Genomic DNA, 27,444 nt, shown 5'->3' on the forward strand with positions numbered 1-27,444 from the left:
GGAAATTGGAGGGGGAGATGAACCATGAGAGACTGTGAACTCTGAGAAACAAATTGAGGGTTTTGGAGGAGGGGGGTGGGGGTTGGGTGAGCCTGGTGTTGGGTATTAAGGAGGGCACGTATTGCATGGAGCATTGGGTAAGGTGCATAAACAATGAATTTTGGAACACACACACACACACAAAAATTAAATTAAATTAAATCTAATTTCAAAAGAAGAGTCCAGATGTCCATCGACAGATGAATAGATAAAGAAGATGTGGTGTGTTGGGGTGCCTGGGTGGCTTAGTTGGTTAAGCCTCTGCCTTCCGCTCAGGTCATGATCTCAGCGTCCTGGGATTGAGTCCCTGGTTGGGTTCTCTGCTCCGAGGGGAGCCTGCTTCCTCCCCTCTCTCTCTGCCTACTTCTCTGCCTAGTTGTGATTTCTGTCAAATGAATTAAAAAAAAATGTGGTGTGGATGGAACTAGATGGTATTACGCTAAGTGAAATAAGTCAATCAGATAAAGACAATTATCATATGCTCTCACTCATATGTGGAATTTGTGAAACAAGGCAGAGGATCATAGGGGAAGAGAGGAAAAATGAAATAAGATGAAACCAGAAATGGAGACAAACCCTAAGAGACTCTTAATCTCAGGAAACAAACTGAGGGTTGCTGGAGTAGAGGGGGGTGGGAGGGATGAAGTGGCTGCATAATGGACACTGGGGAGGGTATGTGTTGTGAGGAGCACTGTGTATTGTGTAAGACTGTTGAATCACAGACCTGTACTCCTGAAAGAAATAATATATGTTAATAATAATAATTTTTTAAAATTAGATAAAAAGCAGCAGTTTGAAAAGAACCTGGGGTACACGTGATAGAATTTTATTCACTAATTTTAGGATATGTGCTGGAGGGGAAGGGATCTACAGATTTCTTTGGGAACAAAAGTGCTGGCAGACACTATTTATATTGCCCTCCCTGGCCTATATAGGCAAACACTTGCAGGAGCCAGTTCAAACACTTTCTACCTTGTCACTGCCACCTATGCAGCCCTGGTGTTCGCCTGTAGACCTGCCCCACTCAACCCACCCACCTTAGCAGGTGCCCCTCCAAAGTGGCTTCTGCCCCACCATACCTTGCAGGTAGTCTCAGGTGGAATTGGTACCCCTCCAAAGTGACTCCTTCCCTGGGATGGGGAGGAGATAACCACACAAAACAGCACCCACGCAATTCCTAAAGCTGAGCCTCTTAGATGACTGCACAAAGAGGCAGCCTTGTCCTTCCCTGCATCTGTAGCTATTGCAGCACCTCGCTATAGACAACCAGGGTTAGGGCCAGACCCACCCAACAGCAAGCCCGTGAGTACTTCAGCAGGGCCTCTCAACAGTGTGGTAAGGAATCCCTGCCCAGTACAGCTGCAGTAGGTGAAGGAGGTCACTGAATCCGATTGGGCCGAGGGCCAGCCCTGCCCACCAGCATGCTCACAGCCATCAAAGCTCATCCACAACAGGAGGGCACATGCAGTTCACACAGGGAAACACCTTGTTCCAGTGAACATGGGTGGTTGTGCTACAGGGCACCATAAGGCTTCTTCTACACAAGGCTACTACTTTCAAGACTAGGAGACATAGTTGACCTACCTAATACACATTAACAAACACAGAGAAATAGACAAAATGAGGAGAGAGAGGAATGTGTCCCAATTAAGAGAACAAGGCAAAATCACAGAAAAAGAGTGAAACAAAAAGGACATAAACAGTATGTTCGATGAAGAATTCAAAGTAATGGTCATAAATGTACTCACTGGACTTGAAAAAAGAGTGGATGAACTCAGTGAGAATCTCAAGAAAGAGAGAAATAAATAAATAAATATATATATATATATATATATATATATATATATATATAAATAAAAAGAACCACGGGGCGCCTGGGTGGCTCAGTGGGTTAAAGCCTCTGCCTTCGGCTCAGGTCATGATCCCAGGGTCCTGGGATCAAGCCCCACATTGGGCTCTCTGCTTGGTGGGGAGCTTGCTTCCTCCTCTCTCTCTGCCTGCCTCTCTGCCTACTTGTGATCTCTCTCTATCAAATAAATAAATAAAATCTTAAAAGAAAAAGAACCAGAGAGAGCTGAAAACCACAATAACTGAATTAAAAAAACACATTAGAGGGAATCAACAGCAGACTGGGAGACAAAGAAGAATGGATCAGCAATCTGGAAGACAGGGTAATAGAAAGCAACAAAACTTAACAGCAGAAAGATAAGAGTAATTAAGAAAGAGAACAGCTTGGGGCGCCTGGGTGGCTCAGTGGGTTAAGGCCTCTGCCTTCGGCTCAGGTCATGATCCCGGGGTCCTGGGATCAAACCCCACATCAGGCTTTCTGCTCCGCAGGGAGCCTGCTTCCTCCTCTCTCTCTGCCTGCCTCTCTGCCTACTTATGATTTCTGTCTGTCAAATAAATAAATAAAATCTTTAAAAAAAAAGAAGAAAGAAAGAGAACAGCTTTAGGGACCTCTATGATGTCATCAAGTGTAGTAGCATTTGCATTATAAGGATCCCAGAGAGAGAAAAAAGAGAGAAGGGCGTAGAGAAATTATTTGAAGAAATAATAGCTGAAAACTTCTCTAATATGGGGAAGGAAGACATCCATGTCTACACAAAGATACATAATAATTAAAATGACAAAAATTAATAATAGAGAATTTTTAAAGTGGCAAGAGAAACAAAAAGAGTTATACCATTATAAACTAGGAAAACCCAATAAGGCAATCAGCTGATTTTTCATCAGAGACTTTGCAGACCAGAAGGGAGTGGCACGATAGATTCAAAGTGCTGAAAGAAAAAACCTACAACCTAAAATACTCTACTGGGCAACGTTATCAACAGAATTGATTAACAGATAAAGTATTTCTAAGATAAAAAAAAAAGTTAAAGAGGTTCATCATGATTAAGCCAAACTTACGATAAATGATAAGGGAATTCTTTAAGTGAAAAAAAGCCATAACTAGAAGTAAGAAAAGTATGAAATGAGGAAATTTCAATGATGAAAGCAAAAATATAGTGAAGGCATTAGATTACTCACTTATAAAGCCAGCATGGGAGGTAAAATACAAAAGAAGTAAAATCAATTAAATCCACAAAAATTAGTCAAGGGTTACACAAAAACTTAAAAAAATGCAAAACAGGACATCATAATCCAAGCATAACATTAGACACATCCATCAAACCACAAGGGAAAAGACGACAAAAATAAGGAGAAGTATACAAACAACCAGAAAAAAATTAACAAATGGAAGTAAGTACATACCTATACATAATTACTTTAACTGGACTAAATGCTCTAATCAAAAAACATGGTAAGTGAATGGATTAAAAAAAAAAAACAAGAACAGTCTATGTGCTGCCTACAAGATACTCATTTCAGTCCTAAAGACACAAACAGAATGAAAGTGAAGCGGAAAACATATTCCATGAAAATGGAAGCAGGAAAAAAAAATCCAGGTACTTAAATCAGAGAAAGTAGACTTAAAACAGAAGACTGTAAAAAGAGGCAAAGGACATTACATAATGATAAAGTGATCAACCTAACAATTGTAAATATGCACCCAACATAGGCGCAACTAAATAAATGAAACAAACATTAACAGATATAAAGGGAGAAATTCACAGTAATGCAATAATAGTAGGGGACTTTAACATCCCACTGACATCAATGGATAGATCACTCAGACATAAAATCAATAAAAAACCAGCAGCTTTGAATGACACATTAGACAGATAGACTTCACACACAGATATAGAACATTCTATCAAAGAAAAATCCAGCAAAATATACATTCTTTTCAAGTGTACATTCAATATTCTCCTAAACAGATAATAAATCATGCTAGACACAAGTGTTAAAATTTAAGACGATTAGAATCATATCAAGCATCTTTTTTTAAAATTTAAATTCAATTAGCCAACATATAGTACATCATTAGTTTCAATATAATGTTCAATGACTCATTAGTTGCATATAACACCCAGTACTCATCACATCACAGGCCCTCCTTAATGCCAATCATCCAGTTACCCCATCCCCCCACCCACGTCCCTTTCTTCAACCTTCAGTATATTTCCTGGTCAAGAGTCTCTCATGGTTTGTCTCTCTCTCTGATTTCTTCCCAGTTTTCCCTCCTTTCCCCTATTGTCCTCTGCACTATTCCTTATAGTCTACATATGACTGAAACTATATGATAACTCCAGTCTTTCTCCGATTGACTTATTTCACTTAGCATAATACCCTCCAGTACCATCTATATTGATGTAAATAGTAGGTTATTCATCCTATCTGATGGCTAAGTAATATTCCATTGTATATCTTCAAGCATCTTTTCAATCACAAATGGTATGAAACTAGAAATTAATTACAAGAAAAAAACTAGAAAAAACACAAAGACATGGAACCTAAAAAAAAATGCCACAATAGGTCAACAAAGTCATCAGAAAGGAAACTGAAGAATACATGGAGACAAATGAAAATGGAAAAATAACAGTCCAAAATCTTTGGGACATAGCAAAAGCAGTTCTAAGTGGGAAATTAATAGCAATAGAAACCTACCTAAAGAAACAACAACAAAAAAATCCTAATCTAACCTTCACTTAAGGGAACTAGAAAAAGAAGAGCAACAAAAGCCCAAAGTTACTAGAAGAAAGTAAATAATTAAAATTAGAGCAGAAATTAAGATATAAAGACTAAAAAAAAAGACAATAGAAAAGATCAATGAGGGGCACCTAGGCAGCTCAGTGGATTGAGTTTCTGCCTTAAGCTCTGTCTTCAGGGTCCTGGGATGAAGCCCCACATCAGGCTCTCTACTCAGCGGGGAGCCTGCTTTCCTCTCTCTGCCTGCCTACTTGTGATCTCTCTCTCTGTGTTAAATAAATAAATAAATAATCTTAAAAAAAAAAAAAGATTAATGAAACCAAGAGCTGGTTCTCTGAAAAGAGGAAAAAAATGTGATAAACCTTTATCAGACTAATCAACACAAAAAGAGAGGATACATATAAAATCAGAAATGAAAGAGGAGAAACAAAAACCAACACCACAGAAATACAAAGGATTATAAGAGAGTATTATTGAATATTATAGATCAATAATTTGGACAACCAAAGAAGAAACTGATAAATTCATAGAAATGTACAATCTTCCAACGTGCATCAGGAAAAAATAGAAAATTTGAACAGACTCAACTAGTAATGAAATTAAAATGGTCATCCAAAAAAACGCTCCTAACAGGGGCACCTGGGTAGCTCAGTCGGTTAAAATGGCTGCCTTCCGCTCAGGTCATGATCCTGCAGTACTGGGATTGAGCCCCATGTTGGACTCCCCGCTCAGCTGAGTCTGCTTCTCCCTCTATCTCTGCTCAACACCCCCACGCCCCGCTTGTGCATGCATGTTCTCTTTCTCTCTCTCAAATAAATAAATAAAACCTTTTAAAAATTCCCTCCTAACAAACAGAAATCCAGGACCAGATGGTTTAATAGGTAAATTTTACAGCAAATATTTAAAGAAGGATTAATACCTATTCTTAAAATATCCTAAAAAATAGAAGAGGAAGGAAAACTTCCAAATTTACTTATTCTATGAGGCCAGCATTACCCTGAACCAAAACCAGATTAAAGACACTACAATAAAGAAAACAATGGGCCACTATCTCTGATAAACACAGACACAAAAATCTTCAACAAAATATTACCAAACTGAGGGGTGCCTGGGTGGCTTAGTGGGTTAAGCCTCTGCCATTGGCTCAGGTCATTCTCGGGGTCCTGGGATCAAGCCCTACATCAGGCTCTCGACTCAGCAGGGAGCCTGCTTCCCTTCCTCTCCCTCTCTCTCTGCCTGCCTCTCTGCCTACTTGTGTTCTCTGTCAAATAAATAAAATCTTAAAAAAATTACCAAACTGAATTCAACAATATTTTAAAAGGATCATTAACCACAATCAACTCGTATTTATTCTAGGGATGCAAAGATGATTCCATATTCACAAATCAATTGATTTAATACATCATATTAACAAAAGGATGGATTAAACACTATGTGATAAAAAAGCATCTGACATGGGCGCCTGGGTGGCTCAGTGGGTTGAGCCGCTGCCTTCGGCTCAGGTCATGATCTCAGGGTCCTGGGATCGAGTTCCGCATCAGGCTCTCTGCTCAGCAAGGAGCCTGTGTCCCTCTCTCTCTCTCTTTGCCTGCCTCTCTGCCTACTTGTGATCTCTCTCTGTCAAATAAATAAATAAATAAATCTTTAAAAAAAAGCATCTGACAATATACATCTGTTCACAATAGAAAGTCTCAGCAAAGTGGCTTTAGAGAAAACATATCTCCACATAATAAAGGCCATATATGAAAAACCCACAGCAAACATATTCAATGGTGAAACACTAAAAGCTTTTCCTCTAAGATCAGCAACAAGTTAAAGTTATGCATTCTTGTCACATTTATTCAACACAGTACTGGAAGTCCCAGCCACAGCAATCAGGCATGAAAAAGAAATAAAAGATATTCAGGGCACCTGGGTGGCTCAGTCAAGTAAGGGTCTGCCTTTGGCTTGGGTCATGATTTGAGGGTCCTGGGACCAAGTCCCACATCAGGCTTCCTGCTCAGTGGAGAGTCTGCTTCTCCCTCTGCCCCTCTTCCCTCACTCATGTGTGTATGCTCTCTCTCTCTTGCAAAAATAAATAAATAAAAACTTTTAAAAAAAGAAATAAAAGATATCCAAATTGGTAAGGAAGAAGTCAAACTGTCACTATTTGCAGAGGACATGATACTATATATAGAAAAACTTAAAGATTCCACCAAAAATATATTAGTACTAGTAAATGAATTCAGTGATACTATGGAATACAAAATTCATATATAGAAATCTGCTGCATATCTAGACACTAATAGCTAAGTAGCAAAAAGAAAAATTATGAAAATAATTCCATTTACAATTATACCAAAAAGAATAAAATACCTAGGAATAAATATAACCAAGGAGGTGAAAGACCCTTACTCTGAAAACTATAATACACTGGTGAAAGAAATTGAAGACAACACAAACAAATGGAAAAATATACCATGCTCATTGATTGGAAGAGTATTGTTAAAATGTCCATAATACCCAAAGAAATCTACAGATTCAATGTAATCCCTATCAAAATACCAACAGCATTTACCGCAGAACTAGAACAAATACTCCTAAAATTTGTATGGAACCACAAAAGACCCCAAACAGCCAAATCAATCTTGAGAAAGAACAAAGCTGGATATATCACAATCCCAGATTTCAAGCTATACTACCAGGCTAGGTAATCAAAACATTATGGTACTAGCACAAATACTGACACAAAGATCAATGGAAGAGAACAGAGAGCCCAGAAATAAACCTACACTTATATAGTCAATGAGTCAAGACAGAGGAGGCTAGAAGATACAAAGGGGAAAAGATGGTCTCTTCAAGAAACTGTGCTGGTAAAAGTGGACAGCTACATGAAAAGAATAAAACTAGACCACTTTCTTACACCATATACGAAAATAAACTTAAAATGGATTAAAGACCTAAATGTAAGACATGAAACCATAAATCTAAAGGAAAACATACATAGTAATTTCTTGGACATTGGCTCCCAAAACATATTTATGCATATGTCTCTTCAGGCAGGGGAAATTAAGTAAAAAATAAACTACTGCGACTACACCAAAATAAAAAGCTTTTGCATACTGAAAGGCACCAACAAAATGAAATGGCAACCTACTGTATAGGAGAAGATATTTGCAAATGACATATCCAATAAGGGGTTACTATTCAAAATACATCAAGAACATACATAACTCAACACCAAAAAGAACCAAACAATCCAATTTAAAAATGGGCAGAGGGGGCGCCTGGGTGGCTCAGTCATTAAGCGTCTGCTTTCAGCCCAGGTCATGATCCCAGGGTCCTGGGATCGAGCCCCGCATTGGGCTCCCTGCTTCTCCCTCTCCCATGCCCCCTGCTTGTGTTCCCTTTCTCACTGTCCCTCTCTGTCAAATAAATAAATAAAATCTTTAAAAAATTTTTTTAAAAAATGGGCAGAGAATATGAATAGTTTTTTCCAAAGACATATAGATGGCCAATAGACATGTGAAAAGATGCTCAACATCACTAATCATCAGAGAAATGCAAATCAAAACAATGAGATATCCCCTCACACCTGTGAGGATGGCTCAAATCAAAAAGACAAGAAATAACAAGTGTTGGTGAAGATGTGAAGAAAAGAGAACCCCTGTGCACCATTGGTGGAAATGTAAATTGGTGCAACCAGTATGGAAAGCAGTATGAATCCTCAAAACATTAAAAATGGATCACATGATCCAGGAATCTCACTATTGAGTATTTACCCAAAGAAAATGAAAATGTGAACTAGAAAAGATATACAAATTCTTACTTATTGCAGAGACATCTATAATAGCCACAATATGTACGTACACACACACACTCTCTATCACTCAGCCATAAAAAAGAATGAAAATTTGCCATTTATGACAACATGGCTGGACCTAGAGGGTATTTTGCTAAGTGAAATAAGACAGAGAAGGACAAATACCATATGATTTCACTTACATGTGGAATCCAAAAAACATACAAATAGACTCAGAAAAACAAGGAACAAACATGGTTGATTGTCAGAGGGAAGTGGAGATGGGCAAAATAGGTGAAGGGGATTAAGAGGAACAAACTTCTGGCTATAAAATAAGGAAGTCACAGAAACGTAAAGTATAGCATAGGGTATATAGTCAATAATATTGCAATAACATTGTGTGGTAATGGACAGTGATTACCCTTACGTTGAGCCCTAAGTAATGAATGGAACTGTCAAATCACTATGTTGTACACCCGAAAGCAATATAACATTATATACCCAGTATACTTAGATAATAAGGAATATATAAATAAAACTTCTTGTGTCTATTGAAAAAGATATATTCCACTTTATCTATAGTTAACTTATCCCTACTTATTAACATAAGCCAAAGATCTTACCATCTGAAATACATCAGAGCCTTCATCAAAATCCACCATAGCAAAAAATATCCTGTTGGTAAATGCACTGGAGTATCGCCAGGAGTTTGCCAGGATCTGGAATTCTTCATCAGCTTGCCTGGATACAATCAGATATGTGAAGATAACATATAAAACATTTTTTAAAGATTTTATTTATTTGACACAGAGAGACACAGCGAGAGAGGAAACACAAGTAGGGGGAGTTGGAGAGGAGGAAGCAGGCCTCATCCAAGCAGGAAGCCAGATGTAGGGCTCAATCCCAGGACCCTGGGATCCTGACCTGAGCCAAAGGCAGATGCCCAACAACTGAGCCACCCAGGCACCCCCATATATTTTAAAATGAACATTTTAAAAACATTATTTTAAAATAATAAAACATTATTTTAAAAATATATTAAAAAGTTTTAAAAAACCATTATTTTTAAATGAACATTTTAAAATGAACAGAACCAAAGAAGCAATAGCAGTTTTTGCAATGGAGAAATATTTTTGAGAGAGAGACAGACAGAGACACAGAGAGAGGGAGAGAGGGAGAGCGAGAGAGAGACAAACATCAGTCATGTTCTGCTGACAGGGTCAGGACAAACCTTGGAAAATATTGCCATTGTTTTGGCATAAGAGAAGCCTTATCCTAAGTGTTGGGAATTTCAACAGAAAGTAGTTACTTGATTCAGCTTCATATTTTGTGCTTGTTTCTTATCTCAGAGGTCTTTAGGCAGTCATTGGAAAAATCCAGCTAATTGTCTGTACAACAATTTTTAACACCCTAAATTACTTTTAAGGGTTCAAAGATGAGGTTGAAGTATTTCCAGAGAAAGTATACTATAACAGTAATCCATTTTATAAATCTAACATGACATTATTTAGTAAATAAAAATACAGTCAGATGAATTATTAGGGTGAAAGATAACAAGGATCTAGGGAATTGAGATTAATTAAAACCTCAAGTCATATTTGACTTTTCCCTTATTGCCCATATGCTTTCAGTTTCCAAGATGTGATAGTTCTTCATTTGCAATTATCTTTTCACTCCATCCCTTTCCATTTATTTTCATTGCTATCAGCTAAAGTCAGATCCTTAATATCAGATATCACAATATAAAATGTTGACTCAAGTTTCTCCTCTTCCAATCCTTCTTACACTACAATATACATCAGTCTTCCTAAATTACTATCTTCCTGAAACTCCTACTCTTCTCCAAGGCCACTGTTGCTTTTCTACTACCTTCAGAACCGTCTCCAAGCTTTTCACTGGTTATTCAAGGTCCTTTATCATCCAGTTCCAATAAGGCAACCAACTTTTAGTAGCCTTACTACTTATCAATATAATACATGATCTCTTAATTCTGGCACTTTATTTACCATTATCTCTGTACCCCTGCACTTACCTTTACTTCTAACCAAAATATCCTACTTCTATCTAAATCTGATCCATCTATCTAGCCCTAATACAAATCCCTTCTTCTCCATTAGACCAACCCAATCTTCCTGTTATATGTCCTTCCTGAAATTCTGTAGTATTTATATTTTTAAAAGATTTTATTTATTTATTTGACAGACAGAGATCACAAGTAGGCAGAGAGGCAGGCAGAGACAGAGAGTAGAGGAAACAGGCTTCCTGCTGAGCAGAGAGCCCGATGCGGGGCTCAATCCCAGGACCCTGGGATCATGACCTGAGCCGAAGGCAGGGGCTTTAACCCACTGAGCCACCCAGGCGCCCCTCTGTATTATTTATTATGCACATAATCCATTTGGTACTTAATTATAAATTGACCTATATTGCAAGCTAAATTTTCACATGTGGAACTCATTTTCCTAGCCATATGATAAGGGTAGGATATCTTATACTTCTCATCCTGATAGCACCAAATATATAGTATTATACACATTGCTGTTAATTTTTATTTTTTGAATGAGTTTAGGAAAATGTGAGCTAATTTTAAATTTGGTCTTATAGAAAGATACTAATAAAAACTTAGTTTAATAAGAATGTCATTAATTTGCATTTAGTACAGAATTATGAAGAAGTTTGTGTTTGTTCTCTGATTGCTGAGTGAAATGACTAAATTAAGAGTGATTCCAGATTTTAAATTTATGCATAATTAATACCTACTATCCAACATATGTACCCAAAAATAAGTCCTCTGGGATCAAATACCTTGACTATCTACCTCTGGGGGAAAATCCTTTAAGAAAAGTAGGCAAGACAGGGCGCCTGGGTGGCTCAGTGGGTTAAAGCCTCTGCCTTCGGCTCAGGTCATGATCTCAGGGTCCTGGGATCGAGCCCCGCATCAGGCTCTCTGCTCAGCAGGGACCCTGCTTCCTCCTCTGTCTGCCTGCCTCTCTGCCTACTTGTGATCTCTCTGTGTGTGAAATAAATTAAAAAAAAAAGTTGGCAAGTCTTGGGGTAGCATAATGCATATTCTAAAAAAAATTGCCTAATCCTTCACATGGAGCCAAAGGCTGTCAGAATTTGGAAAGCCTTCAAGAGTTTATTAAATAAGTTCTTCACAGGGTAGCTTTGTCATTTTATTTAACATGAATTCCCAGATCACACATATTGATCTAAAAATATAAGTTAAGGGGCGCCTGGGTGGCTCAGCGGGTTGAGGCCTCTGCCTTCGGCTCGGGTCATGATCCCAGGGTCCTGGGATCGAGCCCCGCATCGGGCTCTCTGCTCGGTGGGGAGCCTGCTTCCTCCTCTCTCTCTGCCTACTTGTGATCTCTGTCTGTCAAATAAATAAATAAAATCTTTTTAAAAAAATAAATAAATAAAAATAAAATAAAAAGGTAAAAAAAAAACACAAAAAGCAAAAGCTAACCTATGTTTTAGTACCCACTATTTTTAATTTTGTTTAAAGAAATATATCCTGGGATGCCTGGGTGGATCAGTTGGTTAAGCGTCTGCCTTCAGCTTAGGTTATGATCCTAGAGTCCTGGGATCGAGTTCCATAGCAGGCTTCTTGCTCAGTGGGGAGCCTGCTTCTCCCTCTACCTGCTGCTTCCCCTGCTGTGCTCACTCTCGCACTCTCTGACAAATGAATAAAATCTTTAAAAAAATATAGTCTTTTTGTTAAAAGAAATATCAATCTTTTTTCTCAAGATCATTTAGAAACAGTAAAATAAAATCAATAAACCATTGTTTGATGAAAGTTTAAGTGAGATCAGTCTCCATTTCCAAGGTTTTTAATCACTCAGAATAAACTAGAAAAAAAGGAAATATCTCTAAATCATACATCTTTATTTTCTAAAAACATTCTCTTATAATTCCAAATTTGGATGTAGCTACCATTATTGCATTAGTTAGTATCTCTAGCTTTGGGTAGACCAGGTAAAAGATTCTGGAACCTATCTCTTCATAAATGAGAGAATATTTGTTTTACTTACCTTCTGGGGTTGTTGTATAAAATAAGAGTACGGAACTGAAAGCACTGACAAATAATAAAATACTACATCAATCCAACTGGCATACATTTATATAAGTTGATACCAATTTATATGACGATTATTCAATTTTTAAGTTATTCCTATCATGGCTATCACAATACTTTATCCTTGCTCTTTGTTCCCACTTTGTGCCCATTAATGTGGGCAACCAAGAAATGACTACAAAAAGGGGCAGTATGTGCTACTACAGACATCCTAAGTAAGACACACACAATAATTGTTTATGTACCCATTGAACTAATTTGGTTATTCTGGGATTGAGAAACGGTTAAAATCTTATGTTATTTAATTTTAAAGTGTAGTTGAAAGTTCATACTTGCACACAACACACTGTCTGTGAAGTTGGAGAGCAGTGAACATGACAATAACAGAGTAGTTTCTTGGTGGGGCTTTAACAAGGCGACGGAACTTGTCTCCATTCATTCTTATTACAGGTCTTTTATTGGTCCATTCCATCAGTTGACTAACCTTTTCTGATAACACCATCTAAAAAAGAAAAAAAGGGAGGAACATGGTGTTAATGTTCTCAGCATGGCATTTGAAGTTCCTTTTTTTAAAAAAAAAGAAGATTTTATTTATTTATTTGACAGAAAGAGAGATCACAAGTAGGCAGAGAGAGAGGGGGAAGCAGGCTCCCTGCTGAGCAGAGAGCCCGACGTGGGGCTCAATCTCAGGACACTGAGACCATGACCTGAGCTGCAGGCAGAGGTTTAACCCACTGAGCCACCCAGGCGCCCCTTGAAGTTCCTTTTAACTAGGCAACTTACCTAAAACCAAGACTAACAAGCAGAGGTACACACAAAATGTGAGAAACCTAAAAATAAAATCTGATAATTGGGCCTGATAATAATTATTCTTAAAATTCTATTATTTCATGATGAGATTTAATCGGATACCACACTGTTGATGTGAATTACTTATTTATACTAATAAATAAAATATAAAATCATAAAACCTTTCATTTGCCAAAGATTCCAAAGAATGTTGAGTTAAACCAGTTAGTTTTGTACAAGATTTTGCTTCTCAAAGCCAAAACAAAATAAAAACAAAACACACCTATAAAGAAGCTGGAGTAGTTAAAACAACCTTGAAAACAAAGAATAATAATGGGAGGGGACACCTGGGTGGCCCAGTCAGTTAAACACCTGCCTTTGGCTTGGGTCATGATCCCAGGGTCCTGGGATGAATTCCCACATGGGGCTCCTTGCTCAGCAGGAGCCTGCTTCTTCCTCTGCCTTTCTGCTCCCCCTGCTTGTGCTCTCCCTCTCCCTCTCTCTCTCTCTCTGAGAAGTAAATAAATAAATAAATAAAATCTTTTTTAAAAAGAATGGGAGGATCACTCTGATTTTAAGGTTTACTATACAGCTCTAGTAAGCAAGGCAGAGTGGTACAGATGAAAGAATAGACTCATAGATCGATGGCACAGAAACAGACCTACATTGAGTATAGACAACTGATTTTTCACAAAGGTGCAAAAACTCAGTAAAGCAAGGCTAGTCTTTTCAACAAATAGTACTGGAGCAATTGGACATCCATAGTCAAAAATAGGAATCTCAAACTAAACTTCATACTTTATACAAAAATTAAGTCAAACTGGATCACATACTTAAACATAAAAATGAAAACTATGAAAATTTTAGGAAAAAAGGAAAAAGGGGAACCTGGTTGGCTCAGTCAGTGGAGCATGTGACTTTTGATATCAGGATTGTGAGTTCAAGCCCCACACTGGGCATACAGCTTATTTAAAAAAATTTGATTCAGAAAAAAATTAGGAGAGAACATTCAGAACCTTGGGGTAGGGAAAGAGTTCTTAGACCTGAAGCCAAAAAGCATGAGTCATAAAAAAGAAAAAAAAAGATAACCCCACCAAAATAATTTTTTTTTCCTCTAGGAAAGACCATGTTAAGAGGAGGAAAAGACAAGCTACAGAGTGGGAGGAAATATTTCCAAACCATGTATCTGACAAAGGATTAGTAGTTATACTTTTAAAAACCATCAATACTCGGGGTGCCTGGGTGGCTCAGTCAGTTAGGTATCTGACTCTTGATTTCAACTCAGGTCTTGATCTCAGAGTCATTGGGATCAAGCCCCATTTTGGGCTCCATGCTTAGCGGGGAGTCGGCTTGAGATTCTCTCCCTCTTCCTTTGTCCTGTTCACATGCATGCGCTTGCTCTAATAAATAAGTAAATAGAATCTTAAAAAATATTGAACTTGCTTTTCCCAGGAAGGGAATATAACATGGATTCTAAAAATGCATGATTTGCCTTTAAAGCATGGCTGAATTCAGCCAATACTGAAAAAAAAATTCCTGAGTATACCTATGAACAACAGAGAAAGAATGCCAAAAATTAGTTTTGTAGCACATTCGAAATAATTCTGGTAAGAGCCATAAAATGAGTATGTCACAAATGGAAAACCAAACACAGACTCTAAGCCCAGAGAGAAATATATACACTCTCAAAAGATTAGTACAACAAATAATTAACAAGATTTGTGGAACAATGATATGGAGGAAACAGATCACTCTAAACAACGGTTTTACATCTTGACCCAGATAATTCTTTGTTGTCTAGAGTTGTCCTGCACATTGTAGGATGTTGAACAGCATCCCTGATCTTCACCCACCAGATGCCAGTAGTACCCCGACCTTCAACTACAACAACCAAAAATGTTTCCAGACATTGCCAGATAACCAACCCCAAGGAGCAAAATTCCCCTCCTCCCTCATTGAGAACCATTGCTGGAAACTGAAAAGAATTTTCACAGTATGATTAAAGTTTTTATCATCTTATTGTATAGTCAATTTTTAATTCATTACTGATCAAAACACAATACAAAAGATAAATGTGGCGATAAAGTAAACAAAAACTTCCCAGAGCAAGCCCTCAGCATAATGGGTAATAAACTTTCTAGACCCAAGTTTCTTCAAGTGTGGTTGGTATAAAGGAGCTTGTTAGATGTTAAGACTTCCAGATTTCATCCTCTAGTAAATCTGACTCAGTAAGTCCACTGTAGGTTCCAAGAGTATGAAATTTTAACAGGTAACCCAAGTGACTATAGACACTGAAGTTTCAGAACTACTGTTACACGTTCTCATTCTTATGGGCAGGAACTACATGTTATATAAATACCTATGGATAACATAGGGAATTTAAATAAACATTAAGCTATTCAAATGATGAACAACAGGAAAAAAATACATCATTCCTAATAATAAAAAAATACCTGATCTTCCTGGAATGACTGAAGAATGTGATATATTTTAGATAACTCAAATATAACATCTTAATAATTGAGATACTTTTTAAAAATTCCAGTAGAGTTAATATACAGTGTTATATTAGTTTTAGGTATACAATATAGTGATTAAACAATTCTGTATATTACTCAGTGCTCATCAGAATAAGTGTTTCACCCATCCTCCATCTACCTCCTCTTTGGTAACCACCTGTTTGTTCTCTATAGTTAAGAGTCTGTTTTTTAAAGAGGCAACCCACGGAATGGGAGAAGGTATTTGCAAATGACAGTACAGACAAAACGCTGATATCCAGGATCTATAAAGAACTTCTCAAACTCAACACACATAAAACAGATAATCATGTCAAAAAATGGGCAGAAGACATGAATAGACACTTCTCCAATGAAGACATGGAAATGGCTAACAGACACATGAAAAAATGTTCATTACCACTAGCCATCAGGGAGATTCAAATCAAAACCACATTGGGATACCACCTTACACCAGTTAGAATGGCCAAAATTAACAAGACAGTAAACAACGTGTGTTGGAGAGGATGTAGAGAAAGGGGAACCCTCTTACACTGCTGGTGGGAATGCAAGTTGGTACAGCCACTTTGGAAAACAGTGTGGAGATTCCTTAAGAAATTAAAAATAGAGCTTCCCAATGACCCTGCAAATTGCACTACTGGGTATTTACCCCAAAGATACAGATGTAGTGAAAAGAAGGGCCATCTGTACCCCAATGTTCATAGCAGCAATGGCCACGGTCGCTAACTGTGGAAAGAACCAAGATGCCCTTCAATGGATGAATGGATAAGGAAGATGTGGTCCATATACACTACGGAGTATTATGCCTCCATCAGAAAGGATGAATACCCAACTTTTGTAGCAACATGGACAGGACTGGAAGAGATTATGCTGAGTGAAATAAGTAAAGCAGAGAGAGTCAATTATCATATGGTTTCACTTATTTGTGGAGCACAAGAAATAATACGGAGGACATGGGGAGATGGAGAGGAGAAGGGAGTTGGGGGAAATTGGAGGGGGAGATGAACCATGAGAGACTGTGAACTCTGAAAAACAATCTGAGGGTTTTTGAAGGGGTAGGGGGGTGGGAAGTTGGGTGAGCCTGGTGGTGGGTATTATGGAGGCCATGTATTGCATGGAGCACTGGGTGTGGTGCATAAACGATGAATTCTGGTACACTGAAAAGAAATTAAAAAAATAAAAAATTATTAAAAGAAGAGTCTGGTTTTTGGTTTGTCTTTTTTCCTTTGTTTTGCTTATTAAATTCCACATATGAATGAAATTATATGGTATTTGCCTTTCTCTGACTGACTTCACATAGCATTATACTTTCTAGTTCCATCCACATTGTTGCAAATGGCAAGATTTCGTTCTTTTTTTGGTTGAATAATATTCAACCAAATGAATAATATTCAACCAAAATAATATGTACAATATGTACATATACATCTTCTTTATCCACTCATCTATCAATGGACACTTGGGATGCTTCCATAATTTGGCTATTGTAAATAATGCTGTGATAAACACAGGGGTGCACATATCCTTTTGAATTAGTGCTTTTGTATTCTTTGTGTAAATACCCAGTAGTGTGATTACTGGATCATATGGTAATTCTGTTTTCAATTTTTTGAGGAACCACCATACTGCCACAGTGGCTGCACCAGTTTGCATTTCCATCAACAGTGCACAAGGGTTCCTTTTTTTCCCACATCCTCACCAACACTTGTTCGTGTTTTTCATTTTAGCCATTCTGACAGGTGTGAGATGACATCACATTGTAGTTTCACTGTGCATTTCCCTGATGAACAGTGATACTGAGCATCTTTCCGTGGAGGGATGTATATTCATGTCTTCTGCCCATTTTTAATTGGATTTTTTTTGTTTTTCTGGTGTTGAATTACAGAAATTCTTTATAAATTCTGGATACTAACCCTTTACTGGATATGTCATTTGCAAATATCTTCTCCCACTCCATAGGCTGCCTTTAGTTTGCTGATTGTTTCCTTCACTGTGTAGAAGCTTTTTATCTTAATGAATCCCAAATAGTTAATTTTTGCTTTTTTTTCCCTTGCCTCAGATATATCTAGAAAAATGTTGCCCAATGTCAGACACATTTTCTAGACATATCTAAGGAAAAAAAGCTAATTTCAGAGATTTTACTGCCTGTGCTCTTCCAGGATTTAACACTTTGCTGGTCTTACATTTAGGTCCTTACTCTATTTTTAGTTTATTTTTGTATACAATGTAAGAACATGGTACAGTTTCTCCAACACCATTTGTTGAAGAGACTGTCTTTTTCCCATTGCACATTCTTGCATCCTTTGTCGAAGATTAACTGACCATATAATTATGGGTTTGTTTCTGGGGTTCCTATACTGTTCCATTGATCAATGTGTCTATTTCTGTGCCAGTGCCATACTGTTTTGATTATTATAGCTTTGTAATACAACTCGAAGTCCGGAATTGTGATACCACTAACTTTATTTTTCTTTTTCAAGATTGCGTTTTCCTGGGGCACCTGGGTGGCTCAGTGGGTTAAGCCTCTGCCTTCGGCTCAGGTCATGATCTCGGGGTCCTGGGATCGAGCCCCATATCGGGCTTTCTGCTTAGCGAGAAGCCTGCTTCCCCTTCTCTCTCTGCCTGCTTCTCTGCCTACCTGTGATCTCTCTCTGTGTTAAATAAATAAATAAAATCTTTTTAAAAAATTGCGTTTTCCATTTGGGGTCTTTCGTGGCTCCATACAAATTTTAGGATTGTTTCTTCTAGTTCTGTGTTAAATGCTGTTGTTATTCTGATGGGGATTACATTAGATCTATAGATTTCTTTGGGTAGTGTGGACATTTTAACAACATTTGTTCTTTTAATGCATGAGCATGGAATATCTTTCCATCTGTTTGTGTCATCTCCAATTTCACTCATCAGTGTTTTATAGTTTTTAGAGTACAAGTCCTACCTAGCCACTTCTTTCACTAGTCCTCTGTCTTCTCTATGTACTTTTTAAAAAGATTTTATTTATTTATTTGACAGACAGAGATCACAAGTAGGCAGAGAGGCAGGAAGAGAGAGAGGGGGAAGCAGGCTCCCCGCTGAACAGTGAGCCCAATACGGGGCTTGATCCCAGGACCCAGAGATCATGACCTGAGCCGAAGGCAGAGGCTTAACCCACTGAGCCACCCAGGTGCCCCTAGTATATGGTTTTATAAAGGAATTTCTCATTTCTTCACATTTGAGTTGAAAGCTTTCTTGATTGGAGTAAACCTCTAGTACTGAAGAACCATCTTCCTTAGGGTACCTTTCATCCTTTGTCATGAACCCATTGTTTGAGTACTGAAAGCTATGGCTCAGAAATAAAAATTTTGTTTTTCTACAGCATTTTCACTAAGTCACACTATGCACTCCCCAGATATCCCTTTATCTTCCAATGACATAAACCCATTGTTTGAGTACTGAAAGCTATGGCTCAGAAATAAAAATTTTGTCTTTCTACAGCATCTTCACTAAGTCACACTATGCACTCCCCAGATATCCCTTTATCTTCCAATGACATAACCTTCAAAAGAAAAGGATTAAAATGTTGCCCATACCCTTTATGACCTTCTATTATTTAATACTTTAAAGTTAAGAACAACAAAGACTATAGTACAGAAGAGTAAGAGGTTTATCAAACGAATTATTCAGCAACTAAAAACAGCAATTGATTTGGAAACAACTCAATGCAAATACTTTTTCTACTAACAGCTTTACTAAACATTTAAGAAAATATATCCATCCAATTTTTAATTTGCATTAGATATATTTATTCAAAACAAAAAATAGGCTTGCTATGAAAAAACATTAAATATATAAGGAAGGACTTTCATAATCAATTTCCTTCCTTCCTGGACTACATTATTTATTTTCGACTCAAACAAAACAAAACATAACAAAACAAAACAAAACAGCAATATTATTCACAATTAAAATACTTGCCAGCAAAGTTAAGTAAGCTTGTACTCTCTGTTCTCTTGAAACATTTTAATTAGTATGACCACAAAATAATCCCAACAGGAAGCCAATTAATATCTCTAATTCTATTAGCAATAATCAAGTATGATGAACATTTTAGGCCTATAAAGGATTAAGAGGGCCAAGAAAAGGCAATGACACAATAGTTTGATTTCACTCTACCTTCCTGCACAATATTATCTAAATTAGCTCTAGTAAACTAGATTAAGTCTTAACAACTATAATTCTCCTACTGTCCCTGAATATCTCTCATGAAAAATAGCATATCCATAATCACTTAAACTCAAATCTGATCCTGCCATTAAGATTTCTTCTGAATTTCACAAGTAATAAAGCTAAACAGCATCAGTCTGAATTACTCTAAAATGCACCTCCCTTCCCCCACCCCCAAACTTATTTGATTGTATCTGTGTTCCACACCATCAGGGTTTATTTATAAAAATTCTTGGTATTTTTAACTTTCTTAATCATTCACTAGTTTTCAGACATTTGTAAAATAAGATTCCTGGTTAAGCAATACATTTCCAACTCCATCCTTAAATTTAGAGTGACACTGAGCAAATGTGGAAACATTATCTGGCAGATAAGAAATGAAGGAGACAGCGAGCAAAGAAGAGAGAATTTTTATTCCTTAAATGTCATCTGTTCCATTCTCAGTGCACCTACTTTCTGGACAGGGCTAAACTATATTCTGTTTCCTCTCCTTGATGTTTTAGTTTTAGGGGGTACCTCAATTTGTTTTGCAACTTCTACTGGGCCTTTGATTCTTAGTAATAAGGTATTTTCTAAAGAATCACAGAGATTTTAGGGGCGCCTGGGTGCTCAGTCTTAAAGTATCTGCCTTTGGCTCAGATCATGATCCAGGGTCCTGGGATGGAGCCCCACATCGGGCTCCCTGCTTAGCGGGAGGCCTGCTTCTCCCTCTCCCACTGTGTCTCTCTCTGTCAAATAAATAAATAAAACCTCAAAAAAAGAGAACCAGAGATTTTAAACATGTGACAATTTCATTTCTCAGATTTCAAAGCAATGTCAGAAAACGTAGAAGTTTTTCCAACAGCCTGCCTTGTCAAAATATGCAGTCAAAATTGCTGTCTTGTCAAAATTATTCTATTTTCTGAATATCCATAAAAACATCACAAAAAGATCAGCCAAAAAATATTTTACTACTGCAGAGGAACACAGTTTTATTTTCTAATATTCATCTAATGTCTTCTACATGCAAGGGATGGCATTATATATCCGTTACAGCCCACATTTAATTTTCACTTTACAGCCCTCATTTAATTTTCACAATATGCAAACAGGCATTTTTGCATTCTACTGATAAGGAAAATGAGACTCAGCAACTGGTTAAGGATCATTAGGGTCGCATTAACATATACATTCTTTAAAATTTTACAGTTTTTTGGGCTCCTGGGTGGCTCAGTGGGTTGAGCCATTGCCTTCGGCTCAGGTCCTGATCTCGGGGTCCTGGGATGGAGTCCCGCATCCGGCTCTCTGCTCGGCAGGGAGCCTGCTTCCCTCTCTCTCTCTCTGCCTGCCTCTCTGCCTACTTGTGATCTCTGTCAAATAAATAAATAAATAAAATCTTTAAAAAAATAAAAAAAAATAAAGTTTTACAGTTTTTTTAAAAAACTGATAAATGGGCGGAAATCTATCTTCCTAGCATTATTATAATCAGGTTTCAGTATGTTATGTGCATTCACTGTTTTTTATATTTCATTTTGTTTCTCTATTACAGATTCCCAGAAGTAGATCAAGATAAATGGATCATTTTATGAAAGGTCATGCTTTTTCATTGTTATCGTGCTGCCTTCCTAAAATGACAACAGATGCAAGGACAAACAACTCCCCTTCTACCACAGAGGGATATAATTCATCATAAAAAAAAAAGAAAAAAACAAGTCATTGCAAAAGAAGTCTTTGTGACCTAGCAGAGAGCAATGGGTTTGGAGTCAGACCAGGGGTGGAATCTCAGCTCAGTCTCTAGAGCTGTCTTCTTTGGGCAAGTCCCCAATAATCTCTCTTGTTAATCTCTCTTCCCTCATCTTTCTAAATGGGTTAATACTTACTCTGCAGGGTTATTGTGAGGATTATAGATAATGCATATAAACCATTGTGCCTGGCATGTAAAAGGCACTGAATAAATATTAGAGAATAAGTCAATGTTCCTGTGAAAACACTACTATAGGTATAAATAATCTGGTAAGTAGGATAGCATTACATTTAACAATAGACAACCAGGAGGAACTTGAGTGATTTTTAACTGTATTAATTTAGGAAAAGTTTCTTTTTAATTTTTTGTTTGTCAGAGACAGCACAAGCCAGCAGGAGAAGCAGAGGGAGAAGTAGGTGCCCTGCTGAGCAGGGAGCCTGATGTGGGATTCGATCCCAGGACCCCGAGATCACGTGAGCTGAAGGAAGACACTTAACCAACTAAGCCACCCAAGCATCCCGAGAAGTATCTTTTTAAAAGGAACACTTAAGATTATAAGCCCAGGTATCAACCTACTATTTAAAGCCACGTCTATTATGGTGGAAAGACCTGGGATTTTTTTAAAAAAATGTTTTAAAAAATTGACCAAATGAAGTACTCTACAAAAGAACACCTATATGTTAAAATTGTCTCTAAGTAGTATACTTTTGTAAAGATTTTTTTAAATTTTTTTTAAGATTTTACTTATTTGAGGGAAAGCATGAAAGAGAGAGATAGAGAGAAAGAGAAAGCAGGAGCGGCATAAGGAGAAGAGTGGAGGGGAGAAGCAGACTCTCCCACTGAGCAGGGAGCCCGACACGGTGTTTGTCCTGGATTATGACCTGAGCCAAAGGCAGACAATCAACCAATGGGGTTATTTTTTAGAGAGAGAGAGAAAAAAATATATGTGCAAGCAGGGTGGGAGAAGGGAGAGAGAGGCAGAGGGAGAGAGAGGATCCTAAAGCAGACTCCCTACTGAGCAGGAAGCCGGAAGCAGAAGCAGTGTTTGATCCCAGGACCTTGACATATGACCTGAGCCTAAACCAAGAGTTGGGACGCTTAACTGGCTGAGCAAACTAGGTCCCCCACAGCAATCTTTTTCAAACAGCCTAAAATATCCTCAGTTACAGGGGAAAGGGATAAAAACTAATCCATGTTTACCATCCTATCAATTCTTTGTTTACCGATAAGAAAATCCAATTTTAGGTTGTGAAACCTAAACAAACCGCAAGTGAAAGAACAGATTCCCAACCCTATATACACACATTTATTTAATTAATAACATGTTTATCAAGGCCCTTTTTGACACTGCTAGGTGCCAGAAAAAAAAAACAAAAATTAATTTAAAGGTACTTGTATTTTTTAAAAAGTATATTCATGATGCTCACAGTCCAGTGGGGGAAGACTGATAAATGAACAATGATAATATGATGTGCTGAATTCATCTCAGTTCACCTGGGGGGAACCAGGAAAACCTTGGTTGAGGAAGAAGGTAATGTTTGAGCTAAGACTTATAGAGTAGGAATCCTCAGGGGCGCCAGGGTGGCTCAGTCAGTTAAGCATCTGCCTTCATCTGAGGTCATGATCTCAGGGTCCCGGGACTGAGACCCTTGTCCAGCTCCCTGCTCAATGGAGAGTCTGATTCTCCCTTCTCTCTTCCTCTGCCTCTCCCCCTCCTCGTGCTGGTACAAGCATGTTCATGTGTGCACATGCACGCTCTCTCTCTCAAATAAATAAGTAAATGAATTAACTAATTAATTAAATCTTTAAAAAAAAAAGAGGGGCACCTGGGTGGCTCAGTGGGTTAAAGCCTCTGCCTTCAGCTCAGGTCATGATCCCAGGGTCCTGGGATCGAGCCCCGCATCGGGCTCTCTGCTCAGTGGAGAACCTGCTTCCTCCTCTCTCTCTGCCTGCCTCTCTGCCTACTTGTGATCTCTGTCTGTCAAATAAATAAATAAAATCTTTAAAAAAAAAAGAGCAGGAATCTTAGGTGAATGAGAGGGTGGGGTGAGAGATAATGAAAATACTCCAGCAAAATACAGATACTTGCAAGAGAATACAGAAAGATGAAGGAAGGCAGGTAATTCAGTATGACTTGTATAGGGGAGCTTGGACTGAGATAAACCTGGAAGAAACAGACAAGGGTCAGGCTACAGAAGCTCTTTCATACTTGCAAAATAGGTGAAAAGGTTTTCAGATTTTAATGTTAGCATCTCTGGCAATACTATGAAGGATGGGTTCAAGAACAACTAGTTAGGCAGTATTGCAATAGATTTGTAAGAGCAATAAGGGTCTGAAAAGTGGGCACCATGGGAAAGGAGTTGGAATCTGATTCCTTTTTAAACTATTTTATTGAGATAAAATTTACATAACATAAAATCCACCATGTTAACCATTTTAAAGCATGTAATTTATTGCTGATTCCTTTTTAAAATAATCTATCTGGGACGCCTGGGTGGCTCAGTTGGATAAGCGGCTGCCTTCGGCTCAGGTCATGATCCCAGCGTCCTGGGATCGAGTCCCACATCGGGCCCCTTGCTCAGCAGGGAGCCTGCTTCTCCCTCTGCCACTCTGTCTGCCTGTGCTCTCTCTCTCTCTCTCTCTCTCTCTGACAAATAAATAAATAAAATCTTTAAAAAAAATTTAAAAAAATCTATCTCCTGCTAGGCCCTTCTGCTTCTACTTCAGTGAAAGATTGAATGAATAAATAAAATTAAACTGGACAAAACAGTAGGTTTTTAAAAAATCTTCACTTTTCTTATTTATAAAGAGTGGTTACTGTAAAATTCAGATAATACCAGTACATGAAGTAAAAAGTAGAAGTGTTCCCCTAATGAACAATCCCAACTACCCAGAGAAAGCCACTCTTAAGACTACTGTGTATCTTTATAAAAATTGCTCTATACATACATATATACTTATATATGGGTGGTTTTGTGTTTTTGCATAAAATCCATCTAAAATTTAAAGTATTGCTCCATATCTTGTTATACATGTAAAAACATCTTGGAATCCTCTGAAAAAAAAAGCCTGTTTGTTATACCTTTGAAAACTGTATGTTTTTATTTTACTTTCTGCCAACCTAATAAGTAACTCATTTTAATTTACTGGCTTATTTTTTTCTTATCAAACAGTTCAAATATTTAGAAACAGAAAAGATAGGTTACTTTAAATTCAGCTCAACTTGATAAGTTCCTGAAATATCTAAATGATATTTTAAAAGTGTGTGTACAAGTGTTGTGTACTAGAAGCAGCACAAAATGTACAGGAACTAGCGTTAAGACTGACCTAGGGTTTTAATTCTTGTTCTGCAACAAGTAACTGTGTAAGCTTAGGACTCGGTTTTCTTCATCCATAAAATCAGGGAGCATAAATAATACAAATAATTGTGAGTAATCCTAAAAGCTCTAAGAGCATATGGCCCTAAGTCATAAATGTTTCAAAACACAATGTTAAAATTTCTTCGCTTTGATTGCTTAATGGTAAGGAAAGAATACTCTATCTCCTCTACTTGCCACAATCAGTAAATTCCACAAAGAGAGAATCTTAGTATTGTTCACTTATGCATACCAAGCTTCTACAACAGTGCTTGGCATGTTTGATATTGGTAAATGATTGAGAATGGTTTAAGAGCTTTCATCCCAGTAAATTGCTTTGAATCACTTATTTGGACAATATCATAAACCTGGCATAGTTTAGCTTTTCAGTTTAATTTTCACATTCTTGAAGCGAAAATGATACAAACATAGCTCTTATACATCTATAAGGGAGTTACACCTACTGACAGCAAACAGATTCAAGAAATTCTACCCCCGGAACTAGAGTCAAACTTCCCCTACCACCTGATGGGGCCCATACTCAAAGTAGTTTGAAAACTCTCCGCGTTGTACACGCACAGGCCTATAGAAGCCAGGTTGTCATCTACCCCACCCCTCTCAGGCTCTACATCCATAGAAGACAAGAAGTTACAGTTTTCTTCTCTTGCGAACCTCAAAACTCTTAAAGTGAAACTGGAGTCACCAAAAGACAGAACGAATGGAGAAACGGGATGGGAAGGAGTACAAACCCTCTCAAGCCCCATTATTTGGGAAAAGCCCCTGTTGCTGCAAAGAGTGTCCTCACCTCCTTCTTTCTTTGGGCAGAGGCTGAGGGAACCCCGTAACTGAGCAGCAGCGCCACCGCCATGTTCGCGGAGACACACCACAGCCACCAACGCGCTGCCATGTTCGCTCCTCTGTCTCTCTCTCTCTCTCTCTCCCTCGGAGAAACGAAAGTTTTCTCGGGCTCGGTCTCAGTGCAGGGCGTGAGAACAGGCAAACCAGCCCCCTGTCCCGCCTCATTGGTCCAGCTCAGCCCTGCTGGACGACCCTTCACAGTACGTCACGACGCTCTACGCCTAGGCGCTCGCTAAAACACGGTTCACTTCTAATTGGTCTCCGTTAGCCAATAGAAAAAGGATAATCTGGTGGTTTTTCATTGGTCCTCTAAAGATAATTAACTGCCCCTTTCATTTACGGAAAGATGAGGCATTTAAAGCGTCTACCCAGGCGCATGCGCAGTTGTGAGGTGTTGCGGGTTTTTGGCGGGGGCGGGGGCGGGGGCGGGGGCGGGGTTTCTTTCCTTAGTCTAAAATGGCTTCGGGCTGTTAAAACAGAATCTGTTTCCCGTTCATTTAGAGGTCCTTGAAATCCGCCTTGTTTGTGTAATAGTCTAGAAAATTCGGACCTAGCCACGTGATTGTTAGCTATCTTATTCCCTCATTCTGCCTCTAAAGTTTTTCAAATCAAGATGAAAAAAGTAAAAGCAGGAAAGCAGAAATACACTTAATATCACTGAAGATTTTTTAAAGTAAATGAGCAAGAGCTTGTTGCATATCTTGTGTCCCAGGAACTGTGCCATATGCGGTGCACAGAGCGGACATCAAGTGATTTTTTAAAGTTGTCTTTTCATGACATTTTTAAAGTTAAACTTATTAATTTATTACTTTAAGACAAGGACTTAAATTTCAGGTTATAGACAGCAAATACTGACTTATTTTGTTTGGGAGATGAACACGAAGCTAAGGTTGTATTTCTGCAGGTTTCTAAGGTTGCATTTCTGTCTTTTTAGTTTTTCTGTCATGTTCATTTTCATTAAACATCAATTCCCCTATGTAAAAAAATTAAAATCCTACGTTGAACTTTCCTATGAAGTTCTATTCGTTTGATCCGGTTTTATTTTAATGGATTGTAAAACTGGGATGATTTAATTAGAGAAAAATAATATACTCAAGAAGAGTATAGACAACTGTGTCTATAACTTGGTTTTATTTCCACAGTGTGAAACACGATATGGCTATTCTTTTAGGTCTTGCTGGGAAACACACGCACAAAAGCACAGAGAATAAGAATTTCATTATGTTGGAGAGACAAGGATATGTGTATGGAAGGGAAAATAGCTGGTTCTGAAGTGAAGATATGTGATCTGGAGATGTGAAAAACGTTTTAAGACATTTACAGGTACTCATAATAATAATACAAAATAGAAGTATATGGAGACATGCTGTTTGATTCTATTTATACGACATTCTGGAAAAGACAAACTCAAAGGGACAGAGAATAGATCAGTGGCTATCTGGGGCTGGATGTGGGGAAAGAGGTTGGTTACAAAGGAGCCACACAAGAAAAGTTTTGTGTTGATGGAACTGTTATGT

At 37.9% G+C, this 27,444-nt stretch overlaps 1 protein-coding gene across 2 annotated transcripts in view; it reads right to left on the minus strand.

Moving 5' to 3' along the window:
* Window positions 1–25,991, minus strand: part of MAGT1 (magnesium transporter 1) — a 77,393-nt gene extending 51,402 nt beyond the window's left edge. Inside the window, exons 1-3 of one of the 2 annotated variants that reach the window (XM_080795823.1) lie at window positions 25,875–25,991; window positions 12,818–12,987; window positions 9,034–9,151 (exon numbers count right to left, since the gene is read on the minus strand). In XM_080795823.1, coding sequence (XP_080651949.1) covers window positions 9,034–9,151; window positions 12,818–12,987; window positions 25,875–25,976 — 390 coding nt within the window. In that variant the 5' untranslated portion in view covers window positions 25,977–25,991. The remainder of the gene's footprint in view (window positions 1–9,033; window positions 9,152–12,817; window positions 12,988–25,874) is intronic. The other variant, XM_080795824.1, reaches the window with a different exon arrangement.
* Between the last annotated feature and the right edge of the window lie 1,453 nt (window positions 25,992–27,444).

The sequence above is a fragment of the Martes martes genome (assembly GCF_963455335.1).
Source record: "Martes martes genome assembly, chromosome: X".
NCBI classification, from domain to species: domain Eukaryota; kingdom Metazoa; phylum Chordata; class Mammalia; order Carnivora; family Mustelidae; genus Martes; species Martes martes.